General features: G+C 39.1%; 1 protein-coding gene across 1 annotated transcript; it reads right to left on the reverse strand.

Moving 5' to 3' along the window:
- Positions 1-22,445: 22,445 nt before the first annotated feature.
- On the reverse strand, positions 22,446-23,668 carry LOC131631385 (uncharacterized). The gene is made up of 2 exons (XM_058902179.1): positions 22,516-23,668; positions 22,446-22,474 (listed from the first exon to the last, which is right to left on the reverse strand). The coding sequence occupies exons 1-2, from the start codon at positions 23,666-23,668 to the stop codon at positions 22,446-22,448; spliced, it is 1,182 nt and encodes a 393-aa protein (XP_058758162.1).
- Positions 23,669-27,188: the final 3,520 nt, after the last annotated feature.

The following is a 27,188-nucleotide window of genomic DNA, read 5'->3' on the forward strand; positions in this document are numbered from 1 at the left end:
TTCACTTCGTACGAACTGACTCCAATCAGACCTTTTCCTTGCACTGGATTTCCCAACTCCTTAGGCGCATTCGACTACTTCAATTTATCAGGCCCAATCGACCTCTCCAATCTTTAGGCTCAGTCGAATTCTCCACATTTTGTTTATGGTTGTCTCTTCTTCCAGATTTCTTTGGTTGGATTTTGCTTCTCGTCAAAATCCTAGCCAACAAAATGACTATCTAGTTTTCGCACTTAATTATATGTTTTACCTTGTTGAATATATGTATTTAATTGATCATTATTGGATTAACTCTAAAGCATGGGAAATATAATAGTGACAGGAGAATGTAGAATTTTTTTATAAAAATAACCAGGTTTTTCAATAAATAAAAACTCAAATAATCAAAGGTTTTCCACTAATTCTCAAAGTAACCATGTTTCGAAAAAAAAATTGCCAACACATAGGAGGCATCAATCCAATTGCACATATAAGAGGTGACATCAATTCAGTTTGTGATATTGTACAAACACAAAGGAGAGAGCTCGCCAATTATTGACGTCTCCTCCTATGTGTTTGTATATTATCGTAAATTAGATTTGTTTTTCTTCCTATGTGTCTCAGTTTGTCGTTAATTGGATTGGCACCTCCTTTATTGAAAAAAATTGATTATTTGAATATATTAATAAAAAATCAAAAATATATGTTAAAGTCACGGAATATCCTATGTGGACTCTTAAAAAGTAGATTGATGATTAAAATATTTTAGCTTTTGGGAATTTGAACAAATAGTTTGGCCTAAATGGAAACTCGTGTTGTTTTGGCTTTGGAAGCACAGTCAACTTTACAAATTCTAAATAGTCATACTAGTTAGTGTGCGTTTCTTTTTTCTTATTCTGTTAGACAAAGAAAAGTGTGCGTTTCTCATCTCCATTGGCCCCACCAACTCGAGTGATTCATTTTGCACCATTAATAACTTTTCATCTTATTTTTAATCATGACATATTCTAAGTTGCATATGGCGTGGAATCAAGCATGGTGATGGAATTCAACCATGACACTTTGGGTGACATCTTTTAGATAGCGATAAGAAAACAGCAACTGATGTCAATTGGGATGAATTGGGTGCAATCTATTTATTCGGATAGAAGTGGAAATAAAGTAAATTTTACAAAATCAGCATTTGCTTATATATGGTTAAAAGATCCTCACTTTCATCATTTCTCACCAAAAAGTAGATATGATAATGGGCAAAATTTGTGTAAAGTGTTATATTTTGGTGGTTTTCATTTTTTTTATAAAATAATATTTATCATAGAAAATCATTTTAATCTAGGAGTTTGGTAATTATTGAAGTGATAAATTATTTTAGATCAACTAAAAAATAATGAATAAGATGGTTATTATGGATGATTCACGCCAAGAGAAATTCTAGTTGGTTAATTCTTCGTGTAATTTATTTGTATATTAGTTTCCTTTGACGAAACTTGTAACGTTTCTAACTTTTATCACCTTTTTTTCATCTATGTTTTTCTCATGTAGTGGTGAAAAATCGGTCATAATTTGTCATTTGCCTTTTTTTTTTAAAGAATTTGTCTAACACCCCCTTAATCGAAGTTGACAAACTCCCAAATATTTTCATAATATTAAAAATATTTTTCTAATTACTATATTTTAATAAAATTCTCTCTATTACAAAAATTTTGTAGTTTAAATAGAAAAATATTATATTAATGTCCACGTTTATAAAAAAATCGCAAAAAAAATTAAAGCGGGGCAGGACAAACACATTAGAGGATGCAGGTTTAAAAGCGTGGTTAGTCTCTAAAAAAATATGGGGAAAACGGACAATGTTCGATTGGTCGGGCTTATTTTGTCACCCTAATAATGATTTAAAACTTGTATACATATGCTTCATATGTTGTTAACAAAAACACCTCCTAATGTCTCAATTGTGGGGTCTCGCATTTGTGTATTTTAACGGCATGAGTCCTCCTATTAATTTTAGGCTCACATAAGACGCCCCTCTTGATGTTCTGAATTCCAAACGGGACAATCTCTTGTGCTACCAATACAATTGAAAGGTGGTTAAGATCATGTACTGTTCGTCGTCAATTGATAATGAAGAAAAGGTGAAGCTCATCAACTTTGAGTCGAAGAGCGATGGGGATTTAAGAGTTACGTGGAACACATATCACCGATACAAAATAACGGGTCTAATTGAGGTAAATGCGACAATTGCGAGATTTTTTGACGATAATGTGAAGATGTTAAAACATCCTGAATCATCACTGTTGCGGTGGAAAATTTGAGATTAAGCTATTTGTTAACTTAGCTCGCAAAGCAAGAGTCGCTACCGTACTTTATTGTTTCTAAAGAAAAGGAAAAATATAAATAAAACCCAACAAAATAAAGATCTAGGTACCAGGGTTGGTTATGCAAGGGGGAGATTTTAGCACCCCTCACATTTGTGGTACTCAATAGGAACCTTTCCAAAATCTGTGTTTTTAGGCTAAAGGGTTAAAGTTTGCGAAAGATTGATGAGATGGGAAAATAATTATTTTATTATTTTTGTTTGTCCGGAAAGACGTTGCATCTTGTGCCTACATAATCTTTTTGTGCAATAGGGAAGTCAGCTCATTTGTAGTTCTGCTCAAAAAGAAAATATGGAGGTTTGTTGTGTTTGATTTTAATGGAAAAGACATTTCAACGCCCTTGAGTGGAAAACACCGATTGTCCTCCACAAGCATGAGGGAATGTGTATTTGCATTGCATCATCTTGATATGGAGAGCTTTACTTGAATGTATTCAACAAACATGTCTCATATTCAAGTGGAAAATATCAACAACTGTAACCCCAACTCTTAGGGGCTTAGGATTTGTATCATTGCAAGAATTTGACTAATGTTCATCCTTTCTGAAAAAGATTTCAAAAGAAAAGTGCACAAAGGCACAAAAAAAAGTTTGATGATGTTTGTCTTTTTTTTTTATATTTTTGAAAGTATTAAAATATACTTAGGTATCTTAGCATTTATTAAGAAAAAAGGTTTGACGTCACTTGACAAAGTTAAGATTTATTATGAAATGTTTTAAGTTTGAAAATAAGAAGGCTTTGAAAAAAGGGAGCAACTCTAATCTTTGTCACCTGCGCATTATCCACGTAGAGGTAACATTCAAACAGAAAGGGTGAGATATCATAACAATATAAACAGAAAATTGATAATGAGCAAATAAAGTATGGCATACACAGGGGCGGATGCACATATTGTGTTAAGGGGGCTTCAGCCCCCACAAAGACAAAAAATTGATTGTTACAAATAACTAAAATTTTTCATTTGCCTCATTAAAAATATTTGTTATTTATTTAAATCAATCTTGAATAAAATAAAATAATATTAATTTTTAATTATTATGTTTAATTAGATACACTTATATAACATTAAATACATACCACAATATAAATTTAAAATTGATTGTCCGGTGAGAAATTTATTTGCGTGTATATATATATATATATATATATATATATATATATATATATATATATAATTATTAAAGTGTCATTTTTATAGATTATTTTCTAATTAATTTTACAAATATTTGCATATGATGTGTAAAAAATATGTATATTGTGAATGTATAATTAATAATTTTTATAAAAAAAATCATACTTTTAAGCGGAAATATCGTTCTATATATTATAAATTATTATTTTTTTGAAAATTTTAAAATATTGTTCTTAATCTTATAGTATAATGGTTTAACTGTGATGATATTTTATGTATAATTTTAGATCGAATTTAAGTAGCCATATTTTCTTATCTTGATAATTATAGTATAAAAAAATTTGCCCCCACTATTAAATATTTCTGGATCCGCCATTGGGCATACATAATTATAATATTCATACTTCATTCATCTCATCAATCCACATTGCAGTTTCAATAATCACACATCATGATCATACATTTAAATCTTATTCATCCACGACATCACCAAATGCAATGACACCGACTTCTACATGCATGTGGTACCATAACATATCGCTTTTTCCATATAAGGTCACATCGTCATTTACCATTTAGGCCACGTCACTATTTGCAGTTTAGGCCACATCGCTATTTGCCATTAAGGCCATGAAATTCATACAACTCTATCATGTGACCACAACTTATGCAATAACACAACACACATCCACAGATTATGCCAACACTGGCCACTTCTTACACATCGCTTATTCATACATGATCATAACATCATTACATCAAGAAATCCTATCAATTCTATCATCATAACAACGCCAATTCATCATATTAACCATACCTCATCGCATGTTTAATACATACATATATCATCATAGTAACATCAAACATCATCGTACACAAGTCAAGTAATGACATAACACGGTTAATTCAATTACTTAATAAAAGCAAACTTATTGTTAATTCACCACAAGGAATCATATTCTCATCAAAAGGAGAATACACATCAGCATCTCAATAACATCGTATCGTTATAAGGAAAACACATATCAAGTTATATCATGACACAGTTACGTCAATTCATAGCAAAGAGCATACTTATTACTATTTTATCACTACATCATCTCATCACTCAATACTAATACAAATTATAGAAGACTATATACTATGAATAATTTTATTCTACCAAGGTATATTTCATTGCGTTAGCTTTCCAACACTTCGAACGGTGCATCAATCGAACACCCGAGTCAAACGTTATGAGTTTTTCAAGTTTTAGAATTTTTCTCCCATAGTGGTAAATCGATTTCCCACAGTCCAGTAGCAAAAATACGTGAATTTCTCTCAGGAAATCGATTTCGCCAGGTGTAAAAATCGATTTCCAACAGTCCAGTGGCACAAATAAGTATTTTTCGTTCAGGAAATCAATTTCCCACAATGGTAAATCGATTTCCAACAGTCCAACAACAAAAATAAGTGTTTTTCGTTTCAGGAAATCGATTTTCCATAGTGGTAAATTGATTTCCACACTATGCTAGTGAAAAAATCTGTAACTTTTTCCTGCTACGGGATTTCATCTTCTACACCAAAAAATCTAGTTTTGAGACACATTAAAATGCACAAATGTTTACAATTTCTAACACATACATAACCAGGTATTTCTAATCAAATTAAAGCATCAATTTCCTCGATTATAGTCAATTTCAACAGATTAAATAAAACAACCTACACCAAAACCTAACATGCATATCACTATATCCCTACTATTATACCATAATTTTAACACCAAAACAGTTCTCTATTCTACATAAATTTGGACATTAACATTTCCCCATCATCATACTCATCAATTTCACAACAAATTCATCAAATTACAAAGGATTCACACATCATTCATCATCAACATCATAACATCACATACACACAAAAATCCAATTTCACATAAAATATGAACACAAAATTATGAGTCTTATCTCTACCATAACCCATCATCATATAATCCCTTATAGTGTTAGAACCCCGCCCTTACCTTAGTGCTCTTGGTTCTCTATGAAATCTCCTTGCCCTAACCTTCGTGTTCTCCCTTTTTCCTCGTTCTCCTTTTCTCTGGTTTCACGATCGATACAATTGTATTCTCTCTCTTATTTTCCCAATATAAGCCCTTAGACCCCTAATATGATAATCCCAATTTACCCTTACTTATTCTTTTTATTATTTAATTAAATCTTATTTATTTATTTACTAACCATACTATATTACTATTAAAATAATAATAACAACAATAATTCTACTAATATTCTAATATTTACACATTCATTTATATTCTTAATTTCTCATCACAACTACCTTATTCTAAGGTTTCTACCACATAATCCACATCATAACACACACATCATATCACATCACTTATTTTTAAATATGAAATAAATACGATAAAAATGGGGCGTTACAACTCTCCCTCACTTAAAAGATTTTCGTCCTCGAAAACTCACTTGCTACCAACAACTCCGAATACGATTCTTGCATCCTACTCTCTGACCCCCAAGTCATTCATGGAAATAATTCAATTACCACTCACCTAGACATAGCGATACACAAAAATGTTCAACCAAATGCACATGTTAATGATTCAACAAAACAACAACCACATCATTCACAATGTCACATCATCTTCATAGTGGTATCAACATAGTCAACATAATCAAACTTCATTGTAATATATAGTATTACTCCTTACTTACCATCAGTTCAATATCACCATATACTATACAATCACAATACTTCATAACAAACACACTCAAAGTTAGAGATTGCGCCACACGACCTTAAATTAATATAACATCATGATATCAACAATCCACCAATCGAATCATGAAAATCAACACATCTATTGACATAGCAGCAACATGAATAATAACATATAAACCTTTCACCTATCACTTCCATTATAGAATTTCTAATGGTTCGTATCATTCCCTCATGCCTATGATGTTTAACCCTCGACTATTAACAAGTCATACATGCATAATGTAACATCCGTAATTTTCCTTAATTTAATTTAATTGGGATTTAAATTATTTTATTGGAATTATTTGACATTTCTCTAAAATTATGGAAAATAATAGAGTTGGGCCAAAGTAGTGTTAGTAAAAGGAGGGGTGTTAGTCACAAGGCCTTTTTACTAAATTTTATTATTTTTCATAAAAGAAGGAAAAGAATAAAATTAGAGAAAGAACGTGAAAAGAGCAGAAGAGGAGAAGAGAGGAAGAACGTGAAAGTGCATAAGCAGAGAAAAGGGAAGAGTTCAAGAATTTGGCTAAGGTAAGGGGGGACTTATCTGATTATCATCTATTATCGGGTTAGGGGTTGATAATACTGAATAGATGTAGAATTCGGGTCGATTGAGTCATATGATAGGTTTAGGGATTGAGTCAAATTGTATGATGTATGATCTCTATGTTTGAATCCATGATGTCTGTGTTGTTATGGTCTCAATTGATGCGTAAATGGTGTATTATGAGGTGTATTTTGTGTTGTTTGTGCATTCCATTTCCTTAGGTTCGTACTGGTATGAATTGGGTGAGTTTGGAATGTGTAGAATGCTATTTTCTGCAGGTTGGGGTTTCTGAAATTACCGATTCACGCCGCGTACATAGGGTGCGCCGCGAACAGATGGGCAGAATGGCAGGAAGTTGTGATACGCACAGGTCGCGCTGCGTACCCGTGTTGGCGCCGTGAAGGCGTAACTTTTTCTCGCTTCGCACCGCGTGTAGATGTTTGCGCCGCGAATAGCTTGGCAGAGAGCCAAGGATTTTTGGGACGCTCCGTTCGCGCCGCGAACCAAGCTGGTGCCGCGTGCGGTTGATGTTTGGGACATTTTTAAAAAGTTTAACGATGCATAACTTTTTAACTGTTAGTCCGTTTGATGTGCCGTTTCAAGCTAAACGAACCTTATAGAATAATCTATATGATGATGATTGATTGGTTTTAGAATGATGAAGATACATGTATGCTATTTCTTATTGAGGATGATGATTGATGCAAATACGTGTATGTTTTCTATATGATGATGATGGAATTGTGAATGAATGATGTTAATATATATGAACATACTTAATGATGATGATGATGTTGATGATGATGATGATGGTATAAGTATGTTGTATATGTTGCATTCATTCATGTTCATTGATGATACTGTATCCATAAGGGTGTGTTGGATCAGTGAAGGGCATGATTCCCATTGTGTGGAATCTGTGCTGGCAGGGCCGTATCTTGATGATGTTGGATCGGTCATGGGTTATTCCCATTTGATGATGTTGGTACCACATGCATAGTGTCAGTTCACACATATGCATAATTTATAACATGATTGGATGTATTCCAGTGTTGTAAATGTTGATGATGTGTTGATTGTTGTTTGACTTGTTTTGAATGTCTGTTTATGAAACAATTGGGTGAATGATGCAACTGTGATGTGTTATTGCTTTATAACCTTATAACATTTGTTAATTATGATGAGACTTGTCGCACGCTCGCGAAAATGAACAGAGTCGCCACCAATATATTTATCCCATAAGGGAAAGGAATATTAGAGAACCTAACAAAGGAAGGAACAGGGTCTTGCGACCAGAGAATCAAGGTACGGGAGTCGGTTACGCGAGGGGAAGGTACTAGCACCCCTCACGCCCATCGTACTCGATGGTATCCACCTATGTTTGTTTCTATCTAAAGGGTGTCTAATATGTCTATGTCTAAATGCGAAATGAATGCAGAATGTAGGGAAAATAAAGAATTATACTCGCACGGGCCCTACCCCGCTGCCTACGTATCCTTTTCAGGAATCAGAGTTACCGTAGCTCGGCTCACGATTTTCTGTTTGTTTTTGTGTTTTTTAGTTGGGCGGAGTTAACGCTCACGCTCTTGCATAAGGGATCGACCTAGGATGCAGTAGAGCGGAGATAACGATGCCCTTAGGTGCCAAGCAGGCAAAAGAAAAAGAAATGGTTGGTTTGTGTCTTTTAGGGTAATTCCATGATGACGAGAACCTACCACAAGGTCTCGCACCACTTCCTCACTTTTGTTTTAAGTTTGGACATTTATTAGGTTTTTTGAAGTGTTTTCGGTTGGTGTTTTTTAAGGGGATTTAATTTGAGTATTTATTAATGTTTTATGGTTGTAAAAGAAAAAGAATGCAAAAAAGGGGGAGACTAGCCTATTTCTAATTCTATGTTATTGATTATTCTAAGAGAAAAATGGAGAAAAACAATTAAATGGATTAAAATCAACTTCAAGGACCAAGGGCATAATTGTCGTTTCACATATATGGAATATTCACAAAAAGAAAAGAATTAAAATCTATACAAGCCAAGAAAGTATATTCACAAACTATTTCATTTTTATTTGTAAAAGAAACTAATTTCGAATTAACAAAGAAACAATTACTCTTGGTTTATGATTTTTTTATAAAAAGAATTTATTAAAAGTTCTAAGAAATACTAATTAAAAGAATCAATTAAAAATTTCTAGGAATTAAAGGAATTCAAAAAAAGAAGTCTAATTAGTGGAAGAATATTTTTGGAGTTTTTATTTATATAAAAACAAAACACAAATCAAAAAGGAATTAAAGAAGACTATTTTTATTATTTTTTTATGGTTTATCAACCAATCACAAAGCCAAAGAAACAATCAATTAAAATTCAATTAATTCTAAAAAGTCTAATTGGGTAAAAATGTTTTTGTTATTCTTTATTAAAAGGAAAGAAAGAATTAATTGCAAGAGAGTTAATGAACTCAATTACTAATGTTTGTTTTTTTTTTTATTAAAACCTGGGGGTGTAAAAGTATTTATCAAATGAACTAAATCAAGCAAGAGCAAACTGGGCCAGAAAAATGAGGGGTGGGGATAGCAGTCCACGCACAGGGCCTAAATTCACAAAGCTTGTGGTGCGTTGGTACATGGGGAGTGCAATCAGTAGGAGAAAATGGGCCCAGGTGATTAAAACCAAATCGCGGCCCAGATCACATGCATTCCCATTATCACTTTATTGTCATATTTTATCTTTTATGTGGTTCAGCATTTATTCAGCATAGCATGTATTTATTATGGCTTTATTTTGGTAAAGCGTGACATGGATACACAGACAAGCAAATCAATTGGTCATCTTTTATTTAAGTGGGAAAAGACAAAAAGTTGCTGGACCAATCACAAACACACACACCATGCACCAATCATTGCCAGAGGATAAGAAAGTTACAAAAACATGGAAAAGTGACCAGTACATGGGTGCCACGCATGCAATCTGGATCTAACAGGCTCAGGCGCCGGAGACACTTCCCGGTTGTCTTCTCCGGCGAATGTCACGGCGGCCGTCTTACAAAAACTCCCAGAAATGAGAACAAACACCATCACTTGACTCGGTTTTTCACCCCGATTCCGGATATAGGCTTAGATTCGCTTAAAACTCTCTCTAATTCGCTAACCGAAATGGTTCTTGAAATCCACAATCACGTCACACCAACCAGAACTTACTATGAACCCATCACCATAATACTCCTAGCGTGTAGGACTCGAATATACTGTTTAAACAATCAGGCAAACGCTACTACACGCGAACTGAACCAAACTTCAAGATCTACAAATCTATGGTGTATGCAGCAAGCAGTATGGAACAGGGAACACATATGGATGCACATGCCTCATTACACGCTATTTAACATGCATAAGAAGATTCAGAATACTTACCTGAAAAGATTTCGCACCGAAACACGAGAAAATTCTATAAGCTGCTTTCCACCTAGGTGCTCTGGTGATAATGATGAATACGCCTCTTGTTCTTGAGGAAGAGACTCAGAAACTGATGAACACACGAAAATGGACCTTGCTTGATTCTAGGCTTGAGGAGAATATCCAGGCAGTGGTGAAAATCCTTGATGATCCATGGATACGGAAGCTCGAATCCGTGGCTCGATAATACGGATCGATGAGGATGAAGACGTGATGTAGCTGCTATGGTGATGTTGGTGAATCTCTTGAAGTGTTCTTGCCGATGCGGATGAGAGAAGCGAGGATGTGTAGAGAGAGGACGAGCGAATAGAGAGAAGAAGGGAGGGAGGGAGAGAGAGAGAGGGAGAGAGGGAGAGAGGGAGAGAGAGAGAGAGAGAGAGTAGAGTAGAGTAGAGAGAGAGAGAGAGAGAGTAGAGTAGAGAGAGAGAGAGAGAGAGAGAGAGAGAGGGAGAGAGAGAGAGTAGAGTAGAGAGAGAGAGAGAGAGAGAGTATGGTGATATAGTGAAGAGTGGAAGTGAGAAATGGTTGATGTATGGGTTTCTATTTATATGGCCAACCATTGGTTTGTAATTCACAATTCTTGAATGTGGGACTTGGGTTAGTTTGCAATACCTCTTTTTCATTTTCTCCAATGTGGGACTTTAGTGTGTGTGTAGTGCAATTGTGTGTTGTTTTACTTTTTTTTTTCTTCATGCTGTGGTGCTTACTTTGAACACTCATATCTCAAACCATGGGTTGTTAAATGATGCAAGAATGGGGTCATATCAAAGAGGGCATGGGATAGAACAAGATTGGTGTTGAAGATATCTCAAGATAAGGCTTGGAAGTATGAGAAAAATGGCCTTGAATTCATGCAAATACCACTGCACACGCCCAGCAGCTTGCTGTCACCTGCGTGTGGCCAGAAAGTGACTCTGCGAGGGTGGTACTTTGAGCCTCTCTATCTCGATCAATACATGTCCAAAATCAGTGATACTGGTCTCATTGGATAGAGGACATGGCAAGGAATAGCTTAGAACTGGGCTTGTTTCAGATAGAGACTTGTGGAGGAAGAAATAGGCTTTGACATTTGGTCCACCATGTGTTTGCTGAAATGCGTTGCGTGCCCAGAATTCTGTGTCATGGCTGCCTGCAGCATTTGGTCAGGGTTGGGGCACCACTTTGAAGGCTTGTATCTCACTCAATATTTGCTCAATTGTCCCAATTCTTGTTTCTATGGATAGATGACATGGCAAAGAAGAGAATGGTACCAGGTTTGCGTTCATATCACTTTTGTACAGCTCTAAAAATGACTGGAGATTTGGCATGCCATGTGTTTGTGAAAATGCCAGGTCATGACCTGACTGGTGACCTGGAATGTGACTTGATTCAAATGAGTTTCCAGCAACTTCACACCACTCTAACTCTTTATACAAGCTTCAAATGAAAAAGTGTCCAACTACAAAGTTGTTCTCCTCCATGAGAGGAACAACTTTGATGTTGGAAATTTCTCCGAAAAATGCCGTTTGCCACGTGTAATCTGCTGCTGAAGTGGACTGCTCAACAAGATTTAAGACATCAAAAAATTTTCTAAGTGTTGGAATGTCTTTTTTCTATTTTTCCCAACTTTTTGCCGAACTCCCGATTTTATCCGTTCTTCGACTTTTCTTGATTAATTTTCCACCAAAAGTCAATATTTGAATAATTTTCCCGATTTTGACCCAAAAGTCAACTGTTCCGATTTTTCCGACTATTGATGAAATTCCCGATTAAATCTCTTCCACTCACATCCAGTCAAACAAACACATCCACACAGTCAGTATGAGAAGTTCTCCGCACATAGAAGCCACTTCTGATTAAATGTTGACCAGAAAGTCAACTGATTGACTTTGGTCAAAGAAACCCTGATTTGAAGAACCAGATGATTTGCAAGCTTGTACCCTCTAATCAATGCCCTGATTTGAAGCGGAGAGACACCCCAATCCAGGAGGACTTCAATGAATATAGAGCCACATGGTTATACCTCAGTCTTCTCGTTCTTTGATCATACTTCTTTGCAATGGAGCTTTTTCTTGCTGGCCCTTGAATAACACCTACGATATGAATGCATGGGTATGGATTATGACCTAAGTGATGTATGTACATGAATGCAAAGCCTAAGCCAGTTAGAAGTTAAAGGGTAGGACAAATTTGGGGTATGACAGCTGCCCCTATTTAATCGTCTTATACTCGAAGGTGAGGTTGGCGCTAGCCTTTCGAACATTCGGAGTAGAAGAAGGTTAAATATCAAAGTACCAGAAATTTGTCCTGGAGAGGAGATGGTGTAAATGGCATCCTTATTTTTGTTTTTTTTTGTTTTGATATCTGCTGGGGAAAGAGAATTTTTATTTTCTGATGGAAATATTTACAGTGAGTAACTGGACGGTGATAACTTGTAACGTAGCCAAGGTGCCAACACAAGGTTCTCAAAGGGATTGATATTTACATGGAAATGATTGGGAGAGGAGTAGGTTTGACAGAAAGATAAAGTGACATAGACAATTGTTTTTTTGAGGGAAATACAGACGAGTATCGAAAGAGTGACACATACGAGCATCAAGAGGAGATACAGACGAGTACCGAAAGAATGACACATACGAGCATCAAAAGGAGATACAGACGAGTATCGAAAGAATGACACAGATGAGCATCAAAAGGAGATACAGACGAGTACCGAAAGAATGACACATACGAGCATCAAAAGGAGATACAGACGAGTATCGAAAGAATGACACAGACGAGTATCAAAAGGAGATGCAGACGAGTATCGAGAGAATGACACATACGAGCATCAAACGGAGATACAGACGAGTATCGAAAGAATGACACATACGAGCATCAAAAGAAGATACAGACGAGTATCGAGAGAATGACACATACGAGCATCAAACGGAGATACAGACGAGTATCGAAAGAATGACACATACGAGCATCAAAAGAAGATACAGACGAGTATCGAAAGAATGACACATACGAGCATCAAAAGGAGATACAGACGAGTATCGAAAGAATGACACATACGAGCATCGAAAGAAGATACAGACGAGTATCGAAAGAAAGACACATACGAGTGTTTGAGGGGGGGATACAGACGAGTACCGAAGGAATGATACAGACGAGTGTTTGAGGGGGATACAGACGAGTATCGAAAGAATGACACATACGAGCATCAAAAGGAGAGGATACATACGAGTATCGAAAGAATGACACAGACGAGTGTTTGAATCAATACAGACGCGTATCGAAGGAATGACACAGACGAGTGTTTGAGGAGTTTGGTAGATTGAATTACTGGGGATTGGGATACCAGGTATCGGCACCATGGCTGGAAGAGATTTGTGATGGAGTAGCAGATATCAAGTGAAGTTTATACGGATGACAACTTCTGTGAGGATGTACCATCGGCTTGATTGAGTGATGATTTGTATTATCTGGCTTATGCTTTGTATACATGCTTGAATTTTTCTATGGCGTAATGATCCACTTTGACGGATATGCTACGCTTTTGAAGATGCAATGTTATATGCAATGAATTCTATATGCAAAGTGCCAAATAAAGGCATTAGTGACAGGGGAGCAAGATCACTGGGGTCCGCTGCTTGTTGTCTTGAAACATTATTGCGGATGGGCGTTGGAAGCCTCATGGTGCCACAGCTTATTGGCAACTGTGTGGAGGGTTAGAACATAGCTCTGCTGGGGAGGAGGTGACTTTGCTCGACTTTCCTTACATCCTATACTGCTTGGGGAATCATGAGTTCTTTGGGGGACCATTCTTTGTCTGCCATATTGAAGAGGGATATGGACCTTTTCATGTGCTCCCTGCTTACCAGTACTGATGAATAATACTTTGGAACTTTCACGTGGAATGATGATGACCTTTGTGACATATCATGAGCCAAGATGATGGCTAGAACCTGCAACCTGCACAGAAAACAACGTTTGGATGCAGATGGAGCCCCTTAGAGCACTTTTATGTTTATGTAACATCATGTTTCGTTTTGATTTTGTGATTATTGCCCCCATGCTTTCAGTGCAATGTTTAATAACGAATTAAATCACATCTCGCATGCGTGAAAATAAAAAGAGAGAAAGAAAGCTTTTGCATCAAAAGATCGTTTTATTGATGGAGTGCCTGTGAGTAGGCTTCTGTACAAGGAAGCAACTCCTAAATGAGGTAGTTGCGAAAAAGAAAATAAAAATAAAAATGCAAAGGGCGGAATGGCAAAGAGAACTGCTCGGATTTCCATTAAAACTGATATTGCTACAGTTCCCATATCCTCGATCCTCTCAATGCTTTGCTTCAGAAGGGTAATGGTTAGACTGATCCGTCTGTTCTGCCAAGGGCGTATAATGGTCTTTGTGAAGGATATTCAGACTGCAGCCTCTCGCTTTTGATCCCTAACTTTTGCCTGGGTCGCCCTTTCGGGTTTTCAACCCAGCGGGATGCCCCTTTTTTGCCTAAGTCGCCTTTCCAGGTTTTCAACTTAGCGGGTTATTCTTCTTTTTTTGTTCTATCCCTAATTTTTGCCCAAACCCTTTTGGTTTGCCGGGATGCCCTTATTTTTGCCTAGGTACGTCGACCTAGCGGGTCTTTTATGCGTAGTATTTTTTGACTGAGTCTGAATTGACTGGAAGCGGAACGTCTTCCCCATCCATCTTTGTCAGGATTAAAGCACCACCTGAGAATGCTTTCTTCACAATGTATGGTCCCTCATAGTTGGGAGTCCATTTGCCCCTTGGGTCAGTGTGAATTGGCAAGATCTTCCTTACGACTAGGTCACCTGTGTGGAATTCTCGAGGCCGAATCTTCTTGTCATACGCTTTCTTGATCCTCTTTTGGTACAACTGGCCATGGCAGATAGCAGATAAGCGTTTCTCCTCAATTAGATTGAGATGATCAAGCCTCGTTTGAACCCATTCTGTTTCATCGAGTTTGGCGTCCATCAAGACTCTCAACGAAGGAATTTCCACTTCAATAGGTAGTACAGCCTCCATACCGTAGACAAGAGAGAAGGGAGTTGCCCCAGTTGAAGTACGAACAGAAGTTCTATAGCCATGCAAAGCAAATGGCAACATCTCATGCCAATCTTTATACGTTCTAACCATCTTCTGGACAATCTTCTTTATATTCTTATTAGCAGCTTCGACTGCGCCATTCATCTTTGGCCGATAGGGTGATGAATTGTGATGTTCAATCTTGAACTCTTCACACAACTCCGCCATCATCTTGTTATTAAGATTGGACCCATTATCAGTGATGATCTTGTTTGGAACCCCATATCGGCATATGATCTCTTTCTTGATGAAGCGAGTAACGACTTGCTTGGTTACATTCTTGTAAGAAGCAGCTTCAACCCATTTGGTGAAGTAGTCGATAGCAACAAGAATAAATTTGTGTCCATTCGAAGCTTGCGGCTCTATCCGTCCGATCATGTCTATGCCCCACATAGCAAAGGGCCAAGGTGACGTCAGGAAATTCAGAGGAGTTGGGGGGACATGAATTCTATCAGCATACACTTGACATTTGTGACATTTCTTCACATACACATAACAATCACTTTCAATCGTCATCCAATAATATCCCGCTCGCAAGATCTTTTTGGCCATAGAATGTCCACTGGAATGAGTTCCAAAAGATCCTTCATGAATTTCCCGCATGATCAATTCTGCTTCGTGTCTATCCACGCATCTGAGCAAAACTGAATCATAGTTTCTTTTGTACAGGACGTCTCCTGACAAGAAGAATTTGGATGCTAACCTTCGAAGCGTTCGCTTATCACCAATCGTAGCATCTTCGGGGTACTCTTGCTTCTCAACGTACCTCTTGATGTCGTAATACCATGGCTTTTCATCATACACATCTTCGGTAGTGAGACAATGAGCAGGGAATGCATGGGCAGGCTCTTTGTAACGGAGGATCGTTATGTCTGGCATTTCTTTAGGGGAGCTAACTCTGAACATAGCCGCCAAAGTAGCCAAAGCATCTGCCAATTGATTTTCCTCTCGGGGAATGTGATTGAAAGTGATTTCCTCGAAAGCGGGCAGCAACTCCAAGATATAGTCCTTATAAGGAACTAAATTGGGGTGTCTTGTCTCCCAATCACCTCTCACTTGATGTATAACCAAGGCGGAATCCCCATAAACCTCAAGGATCTTGATTCTCATATCAATGGCTGCTTCGAGACCCATTATGCAGGCTTCGTACTCTGCGACATTGTTTGTGCAATCAAAGCATATTCTAGCTGTGAAAGGGATGTGAGTTTGACGAGGAGAAGTCAAAACTGCCCCAATACCATGGCCCATAGCATTTGATGCACCATCGAACGTGAGAGTCCATCGCTCCCCTGGTTCGGGTCCTTCATTATCATCTAGTTTCATGATATCTTCATCAGGAAAGTCAAACTTCATTGACTGATACTCTTCCAATGGCTGATGAGCAAGATGATCTGCAAGGACACTTCCTTTGATGGCCTTCTGTGTGACATACTGGATGTCGTATTCTGATAAAAGCATTTGCCATCGGGCTAGCCTTCCTGTAAGAGCCGGTTTTTCAAAGATGTACTTTATCGGGTCCATTTTGGAGATCAATAGAGTGGTATGAGTCAACATATACTGCCTCAGTCGGCGAGCAGCCCATACCAAAGCACAGCAAGTTTTCTCGAGTAGTGAGTAGCGGGATTCACAATCGGTAAACTTTTTGCTCAGGTAATAAATGGCGCACTCTTTTCGACCAGACTCGTCATGTTGGCCCAGCACACACCCCATAGATCCTTCAAGCACAGTTAAGTACATAAGAAGCGGCCTCCCAGGAACCGGAGGCATAAGGATTGGTGGCTCTTGGAGATACTTCTTGATCTTTTCGAAGGCTTCTTGGCAATGATCATCCCATCGGATATCTTGATTTTTGCGCAGCAGTTTGAAGATGGGTTCACAAGTGTCAGTGAGATGAGAAATGAACCTGGCTATGTAATTCAATCTCCCAAGGAACCCTCGAACTTCTTTTTCATTCTTTGGTGCTGGCATATTCTGTATTGCTCTCACTTTATCAGGGTCGACCTCAATCCCTCGTTGGCTCACAATGAAACCAAGTAATTTACCAGATCGCACTCCAAAAGTGCACTTGTTTGGATTAAGCCTCAACTTGAATTTACGCAACCGAGCAAACAGTTTCTCAAGATATACCAAGTGTTCCTCCTCAGTTTGGGATTTTGCAATCATATCGTCGACGTACACCTCAATCTCTTTATGGATCATGTCATGGAAGATAGTCACCATCGCTCGTTGATATGTTGCACCAGCATTCTTAAGACCAAAAGGCATCACTTTATAACAGTACGTACCCCACGGAGTAGTAAAGGTAGTCTTGGTCATATCTTCAGGAGCCATTTTTATTTGATTATAGCCAGAAAAACCATCCATGAAGGAGAATACCGAATACTGAGCAGTGTTGTCGACTAGCACATCAATATGAGGCAGAGGGAAATCATCCTTCGGACTTGCCCTATTCAAATCTCGGTAGTCAACACACATGCGTACCTTTCCGTCCTTCTTGGGAACAGGTACTATGTTTGCAATCCAAGGAGGATACTCACACACGGATAAGAAACCCGCCTTCAACTGTTTTTCGACTTCCTCCTTGATTTTCAAAGCCATATCAGGTCGAGTTCTTCGTGGTTTTTGCTTTACAGGCGGACATTCTGGTTTGAGCGGTAACCTGTGCATAACTATGTCCGTGTCTAAACCAGGCATGTCTTCATATGACCAGGCAAAGATATCAACATACTCTCGAAGCAGCTCAATCAACCTTCTCTTTACATCACTTTGCAAAGCGGCCCCTATCTTGACTTCTCTCTTTGCTTCTTCTGAACCGAGGTTGATGATTTCTATGGCTTCCTGATGTGGCTGAATAGATTTCTCCTCTTGTCTCAAAAGTCTTGCCAATTCCTCAGGGACTTCACAATCTTCCCCACTATCCTCATCAGCTTGGTCAATTGGATTCTCAAGGATATTAAGACGTGGAACTGTAACATTATCATTTTTGGTGGAATTCGAGCCGGATCTGCACGATGGATGATTTATGCCTTAGAATGCAACACATAAAAAGAAGAAAAAAAGGAAAAAGCTTTGCCATTTTTGAAAAAGTTTTTAAAGTAAAAACAAAAATGAAAGAAATGGAACAGTAATTGCATGCGAAAATATGACTTTCATTCAATATTAAACAAATCGAAATAACATGGGGGCCCTTCTTTGTACAAGCGGTCAAAATGCTTAGGGCGAAGCATATGACTTATCGAAACAAGAAAATTACATCTCCATAAAAGTGACCCTGGGGATGTCCAAGATGGTCCAATTGTTGAGCTCCTGTCCAGGCGCAGCATGGCAAATGAATCTGGAGAGATCTTCTTCATCATCATCATCCACGGCGAGAACCTGACTTCCAGAACTGGTGCTTGCACTGACGAACACTTGAGAAATGGGGGGAATCACCTTCTTTCCAGGAATTATGCTGAGCTGAGTAGAAGAAGATGGTTGATACCCAAGGCCATACTTGTCTCGCTTCTCATGAACATCAATCAGCTTGCCCCAGGCACTATGGGGAGTGCCAGCTTCTAAGAAGGCCTTAGCATCATTCAGAGACGAGAGGGGTGCTCCGAGTTCCTTCTTATTCTCAACCACGGGGAGTTTATCAACCGACACAATCTCTAATGCCTGAAAAGGTGTCTCTTGTATCTCTCCTTCCACTTCAACATAACGGTATGACGCCAGATTATTGACTATCAAATCCTCTTCACCAGTGATCACAACAATCTTGTCATTCACAACAAATTTCAAACACTGATGGAGGGTAGATGTCACAGCCCCAGCAGCATGGATCCAAGGACGACCCAAGAGGCAAGTGTATGAAGGACGTATATCCATAACATAGAAGGCAATATAGAACATGTGAGGACCAATCAAGACAGGCAGATCAATTTCCCCTTCTACGGACCTTCTAGAACCATCAAACGCCCTGACACTCATAGTGCACGGTCTCATCATAACCCCATCCATACTCAGCTTAAACAACGTAGTCTTGGGCATCACATTAAGAGAAGAACCTGTATCAATTAGAACTCGAGACAACACAGCATCTAGACACTTGACTGAGATATGCAACGCTTTGTTATGTGCTCTACCCTCAGGTGGAAGTTCATCATCAGAGAAACCCAAACAATTACCAGCAGCAATGTTGGTCACAACCCCTTCAAACTGAGGCACGGTAATATCTTGAGTTACATGAGCGGAAGCCAGAACTTTCATCAGAGCATCACGATGGGCTTCAGAATGCACCAAGAGAGACAAGATGGAGATCTTGGCTTGGGTCTGATCAAGTTGGTCAATCACTTTGTAATCACTTTTCTTAATGATCTTCAGAAGTTGCTCGGCATCTTGTGCATTACGTGTTACAGGAGGATCAACAGCAACTTGCTTTCCTTTTGCTTGTGTATTAGCCTCTTTATTGGTCTCTTTAAGAGGCGGAGGAGGGGCAGCAAAGATCCGACCACTACGGGTAATACCACTAGTGCCAGTAATATTTATGATACTCGAAGTACCCACTGGAGGACAGTCAAACTTCTTCCCTCGAATATACACGGCATTATAACTCCAAGGAACAGCCTTAGAATCATTCACAGGAGAGGGAACAATAGACGAGGTTGAAGGAGTCGAAGGAACATTCGGAACCTGAATAACCAACGGAGTCCTCGGAGCCTGAATGACCAAGGGAGTACTCGGAGCGCGAATGACCAAAGGAGTATTCTGATTCTTTGACACCTCAGCAGGATAGTAAGGTATCTCTAGAGTAGCCACATCTTCGACAGGAACGACTCTTTCCACTCTAAGAACACCTTCGTCCATTAGTTTCTGGATTTCTTCTTTCAACCTAGTGCATTCCTCAGGATTAGAAGAACATTGCAAACAGTAGTCATGTAGCTCACACAAAACCTTTTGTTGCATAAGATATTCTCTGATAACTGCTAGCGGCATCCTTACCTCATTAACATCATTTACTAGGATCTGATCATCACATAACTCAATAGCATTGGTCGCACCAGCATGAGGAGGCATAGGATTATTCTGCACATTAGGACCAGTAGGGGCGAACGAGATAAGTTTGTCATCAAGGAGATCCTGAACTTTGTACTTTAATGCCCTACACTTTTCAATAGTATGGCCCGGGGCACCTGAATGAAATTCACATCGAGCATTAACATCATAACCAGGAGGGAGAGGACTAGGTGGAGGTCCAAGTTCACGGAGTTGTACCAATTGACCAGCAAGCAATTGGGGGAGAAGTTGAGCATAAGGCATTGGAACCGGATCTATACGCCTGTCAGGGTATCTTTGCCTCTGTGCTGAAGATACGGCCCTTTCAGAGTTCCCATAAATAGATCAATCAACTCGCGGTCCAAGAGAGGAGGTTGGACACGGGAAGCAAGTTCACGCCACCTCTGGGCGTATTCTTTAAAAGACTCCTCAGATTTCTGTGACATATTTTGCAGCTGTCCGCGGCTAGGAGCCATAGCAGTATTGTAGTGGTATTGTTTCAAGAAGGCATCAACAAGTTCTCCCCAAGTACTAACATTAGACCTCTCGAGCTTCATATACCACTCTAATGGGGCTCCAGTGAGACTATCCTGGAAGAAATGCATAAGCAGAGGTTCGTTCTCAGCGTGAGCGGCCATCTTACGGCAGTAAGAACGAATGTGAGTCTCTGGGCAGGTAACTCCCTTGTACTTATCAAAATCTGGCACTTTGAACTTCGGGGGAATAACAATCCCAGGTACCAAGCACATAGCAGCAGTGTCGAAACTCGAAGTTTTAGCAACCTCAACGGCCTTAAGGCGTTCTTCGAGAGCTTGGTACATCTTAGCAGTCTCAGTCAACTCAGCAGTAAGATCATGTTCAAGGTCAATAACCTCGTGGTGGTCATCCACTACTTTTGCTATCCCCTCAACAGGAATTTCTTTAGTTTTCACCCCTCCATCAGCAGAATTGGTAGGAGTATCTTTGATCAGCCCAGCAACGCTCTTTCTGAGCTCTTCTTGTCCTTGGACAACGACATGAAGAGTCTCCATAAGTTGGGTCATTCTTTCCCCCATAACATCCATATCCCTACGGAGGGCAGCTTGACTCTGTTCAAATTGATCCATGATTCTCTCGTTGCTCCTGGTGCGGTAAGGATGTAAGAAAGTCAGCTTCGTCGTCGGAAAAGAAATCTGTTGTTGGAAGGGACCCCAATTAGAATCTGATAAAAAAAACCTGAAAATGCAGTATGATATGAGTGCATGGGTGCATGTGCGCATGTTTTATTATTTCCAAGACTTTTTAGCTTTGTCTCAAACCAACAACACAAGATAACGGAGAAACAACGAAGCGCAACCAAGATAAACACAACCAAGATAAGCAACCAGGATAAGGAAACATAATCGATTAATTCCACAACCACGTTTTTGAAGTACAAAATATTCCGCTCTCACGAGCCAACAAATACATAAAATGGAAATAGGAACCCCATCCAACAAGACTGGTGGTGATTCAATAACAAAAACCAATACTAAGCAGGATCTCCCATGTCCAAATGACGAAGTGGGCTATCTCCAATGTTCTTATAGCTCCAAGCCTTCATTTCTTCAAACAGCTTTTTGGTCTCAGCATGGGTTGGTCTTTTAACAACTTCTTGAATCAATAGGTCCTTTCTGAAATGCATGGTCTCCAAGTAACGGCTTCTCAATTCCCAACCTCTGGCTTCCTCTTGAGCTTGAGTATCACTTTGGCCCTTTTCCTCCATTCGACCCTTCAACTTGCGAATCTCTTCATAACACCCCTCGATCTTTGCCTGACGTTCCAGAAGGAGCTTGTCTGCTTTCTTTCGACGGGCTTTCTCTGATTTGGCTATATCAGTTTGGATTTGGAGCCTCTTTGTCAATTCCGCCAACTGATCCTCATAATGCTCTTTGATCTCCCTCTCTTGAGATTTAGCAGATTTAGAGTCTATGGTCACCCTTGACCTTTTCTGAGAAGTACTTCCTCTTGCATACAATTCTTCAAGCTCTATTTCTCTCATTTTCAACTTATGGAGGGCAGAAAGCTTCTCTTGCCTATCAGTATTCATCTTAACTTGCATCGTCTCCATTTGTTCAGTCAATTTCCGATTCTGCTCCACAGTCTGATTATAACAAGGCATGGAGACAATGTCGGGTTGTACACCAGCAGGAGGATACAAAGGATCTTTTGGAGGGAAGGGCATCCCTTGGGTGTTGGCCACAACTTCAACCCACTCAGTATAGTCTTTATAAGTCGCACAGTCTCTTTGACCAACATACTTCTTATCTCTCCAGCAAATATTCTTCCAGGCTTGTGCAGCTTCTGCCATTTGCCCAACATTGGTGGCTGAATGATAGTAAATATTCTCAGCGATCTCTACTTGTTCAGGAGGACTAATGAAAGCGTATCCATATGTTCTTCTAGCCAGGATAGGATTATAGTTGATCCCACCTCTGATGCCCATGAGAGGCACATTCTTGAACTTCCCACAACTCATAACAACTTCCATATGGTCCAAGGATCGGTTGTACCAGACAATGTCCTTAGCCCTAAGTCCCATAATTCTATCAGCCCATCTGGATGTGTACCTACTATCAACAAAAGCTCCATGTTCCGGCAAATGTGATCTGAACCAACGGTATAGCAGCGGAGCACAGAATCTAACCAAACCTCCTTTCTGCTCATTACGATGATGAACGGAATGATAAACATCTCCCAGAAGTGTAGGAACGGGGTTCTGCAGAATGAATATGTGGATGGCATGCATATCAACAAAGTCAGGCACATTTGCGAACATCACGATACCATAGATACTTAGAGCCAGGATAGCTCTAAAAGTGTCCCACTCTTTGGCTTCAGCAGCATCACAACCTCTTTTAACCAGGAACTCCATACGAAAACCATGACAACCTCCTTTCTTGGTGAGATTTGCCTCCACGACTGACTTGCTCAAATAAAGAGCCTTAGCAATCTCAATGGAATCAGGGGCCTTCATGGCGCTATAATAAGGTACCTCTTTCCCAACAGGAATGCCAAGGAATGACGAATACTCTTCCAAGGTAGGAGCCAAAAGATAATTAGTGAATGCGAAACAACGGAGGGAGGGATGATAGAACTGAAGCAAAGTGTGAACTCCCTCCTGCCCATCCTTGGTGAATGGCATCTTGAGGAGGCTTAGAATGTACCCATATTTTTCTCGGAAATTGGTTGACTCATCCGGTGTGATCTTCTTTGCCAAACACTCAACAGACTTCAGATTAGGATTCACAAAAGAGTAAGAGTAATTGCGCTTGCCAGTCTTCAGTGGTGGAGCCATGTGTTAGTCGGAGACAAAGCCAAAAAGTTCCTGAAAATAAATGAACATGCATGTTAAATGATATGGTGGAATGCATTTCATTGGGAGAATCCTAAAATCTTTTCATTATTCCTTTTCTTTTTTCCTTTTTTTTTTGCAAAAAGGTATGTATATATTCTTTTTCTTTTCTTTTCTTTTTTCTTTTTTAATAGATTTCAGGATTCTCCGCGAATGAAGCGGGGTGAATGCAATAGCATGATGTGTCATGTGCATGATGTGGTGAGAGACTGAATGTCCCTCGCAGCTCTGAACATCTGGGTAATACTGATTGTAACAGGTTCAAAATTTCGACTTCAGATTGCAAAATGGAAATCCGGGTATGATGAAGGCTAGTATCCTGTCCCTCCCCAAAACTCACGGGTATGAATTCTAGACACGGACAGGTGGTCCCTAATGGTCACTGGGGTCTATAGTTCCCATGGGGTACAAAGTGTTTGAGGCAACAAGAGTGCCAGACACAGTGTTCCATGAAAGAACCTCGCCCAGTTGTGGTACCCCACATCAACTCGATCGTAGCAAGAGCTACGGGAGCCAACATGAGCATCCACGCTAATCCTAGGTGTCACTTGGCCTGGGTAGTGGGCCTTTTACCTCATAAAACATCCCACCCAACCTGCAAAACAGAACAGAAGACCCCAAGGAACACAGAATATAATCCATATGCATGATGTGCAAACAGAAATAAACATGATATGCAAGCAGAAGAATAAACATGCAAACATATATACAAAGTATAGACATAAAAACAAGTAAACACCCAGTAAATAAACAAACAAACGCAGGCTAGGATCGACTCACTAAGGATGGACCAGCAACAGGTCTAGCAACATCCCCAGCAGAGTCGCCAGCTGTCGCACGCTCGCGAAAATGAACAGAGTCGCCACCAATATATTTATCCCATAAGGGAAAGGAATATTAGAGAACCTAACAAAGGAAGGAACAGGGTCTTGCGACCAGAGAATCAAGGTACGGGAGTCGGTTACGCGAGGGGAAGGTACTAGCACCCCTCACGCCCATCGTACTCGATGGTATCCACCTATGTTTGTTTCTATCTAAAGGGTGTCTAATATGTCTATGTCTAAATGCGAAATGAATGCAGAATGTAGGGAAAATAAAGAATTATACTCGCACGGGCCCTACCCCGCTGCCTACGTATCCTTTTCAGGAATCAGAGTTACCGTAGCTCGGCTCACGATTTTCTGTTTGTTTTTGTGTTTTTTAGTTGGGCGGAGTTAACGCTCACGCTCTTGCATAAGGGATCGACCTAGGATGCAGTAGAGCGGAGATAACGATGCCCTTAGGTGCCAAGCAGGCAAAAGAAAAAGAAATGGTTGGTTTGTGTCTTTTAGGGTAATTCCATGATGACGAGAACCTACCACAAGGTCTCGCACCACTTCCTCACTTTTGTTTTAAGTTTGAACATTTATTAGGTTTTTTGAAGTGTTTTCGGTTGGTGTTTTTTAAGGGGATTTAATTTGAGTATTTATTAATGTTTTATGGTTGTAAAAGAAAAAGAATGCAAAAAAGGGGGAGACTAGCCTATTTCTAATTCTATGTTATTGATTATTCTAAGAGAAAAATGGAGAAAAACAATTAAATGGATTAAAATCAACTTCAAGGACCAAGGGCATAATTGTCGTTTCACATATATGGAATATTCACAAAAAGAAAAGAATTAAAATCTATACAAGCCAAGAAAGTATATTCACAAACTATTTCATTTTTATTTGTAAAAGAAACTAATTTCGAATTAACAAAGAAACAATTACTCTTGGTTTATGATTTTTTTATAAAAAGAATTTATTAAAAGTTCTAAGAAATACTAATTAAAAGAATCAATTAAAAATTTCTAGGAATTAAAGGAATTCAAAAAAAGAAGTCTAATTAGTGGAAGAATATTTTTGGAGTTTTTATTTATATAAAAACAAAACACAAATCAAAAAGGAATTAAAGAAGACTATTTTTATTATTTTTTTATGGTTTATCAACCAATCACAAAGCCAAAGAAACAATCAATTAAAATTCAATTAATTCTAAAAAGTCTAATTGGGTAAAAATGTTTTTGTTATTCTTTATTAAAAGGAAAGAAAGAATTAATTGCAAGAGAGTTAATGAACTCAATTACTAATGTTTGTTTTTTTTTTTTATTAAAACCTGGGGGTGTAAAAGTATTTATCAAATGAACTAAATCAAGCAAGAGCAAACTGGGCCAGAAAAATGAGGGGTGGGGATAGCAGTCCACGCACAGGGCCCAAATTCACAAAGCTTGTGGTGCGTTGGTACATGGGGAGTGCAATCAGTAGGAGAAAATGGGCCCAGGTGATTAAAACCAAATCGCGGCCCAGATCACATGCATTCCCATTATCACTTTATTGTCATATTTTATCTTTTATGTGGTTCAGCATTTATTCAGCATAGCATGTATTTATTATGGCTTTATTTTGGTAAAGCGTGACATGGATACACAGACAAGCAAATCAATTGGTCATCTTTTATTTAAGTGGGAAAAGACAAAAAGTTGCTGGACCAATCACAAACACACACACCATGCACCAATCATTGCCAGAGGATAAGAAAGTTACAAAAACGTGGAAAAGTGACCAGTACATGGGTGCCACGCATGCAATCTGGATCTAACAGGCTCAGGCGCCGGAGACACTTCCCGGTTGTCTTCTCCGGCGAATGTCACGGCGGCCGTCTTACAAAAACTCCCAGAAATGAGAACAAACACCATCACTTGACTCGGTTTTTCACCCCGATTCCGGATATAGGCTTAGATTCGCTTAAAACTCTCTCTAATTCGCTAACCGAAATGGTTCTTGAAATCCACAATCACGTCACACCAACCAGAACTTACTATGAACCCATCACCATAATACTCCTAGCGTGTAGGACTCGAATATACTGTTTAAACAATCAGGCAAACGCTACTACACGCGAACTGAACCAAACTTCAAGATCTACAAATCTATGGTGTATGCAGCAAGCAGTATGGAACAGGGAACACATATGGATGCACATGCCTCATTACACGCTATTTAACATGCATAAGAAGATTCAGAATACTTACCTGAAAAGATTTCGCACCGAAACACGAGAAAATTCTATAAGCTGCTTTCCACCTAGGTGCTCTGGTGATAATGATGAATACGCCTCTTGTTCTTGAGGAAGAGACTCAGAAACTGATGAACACACGAAAATGGACCTTGCTTGATTCTAGGCTTGAGGAGAATATCCAGGCAGTGGTGAAAATCCTTGATGATCCATGGATACGGAAGCTCGAATCCGTGGCTCGATAATACGGATCGATGAGGATGAAGACGTGATGTAGCTGCTATGGTGATGTTGGTGAATCTCTTGAAGTGTTCTTGCCGATGCGGATGAGAGAAGCGAGGATGTGTAGAGAGAGGACGAGCGAATAGAGAGAAGAAGGGAGGGAGGGAGAGAGAGAGAGGGAGAGAGGGAGAGAGGGAGAGAGAGA

Source organism: Vicia villosa, unplaced genomic scaffold, assembly GCF_029867415.1.
Source record: "Vicia villosa cultivar HV-30 ecotype Madison, WI unplaced genomic scaffold, Vvil1.0 ctg.000817F_1_1, whole genome shotgun sequence".
NCBI lineage: Eukaryota > Viridiplantae > Streptophyta > Magnoliopsida > Fabales > Fabaceae > Vicia > Vicia villosa.

Excerpts from the sequence above, each read along its gene's own strand:
- LOC131631385 (XM_058902179.1), bottom strand. The coding sequence starts at position 23,668 with ATGGCTCCACCACTGAAGACTGGCAAGCGCAATTACTCTTACTCTTTT. Across the intron at positions 22,475-22,515 it reads TCCTTTGTATCCTCCTGCTG|ACTGTGGAGCAGAATCGGAA; the intron begins GTGTACAACCCG and ends TGTTATAATCAG.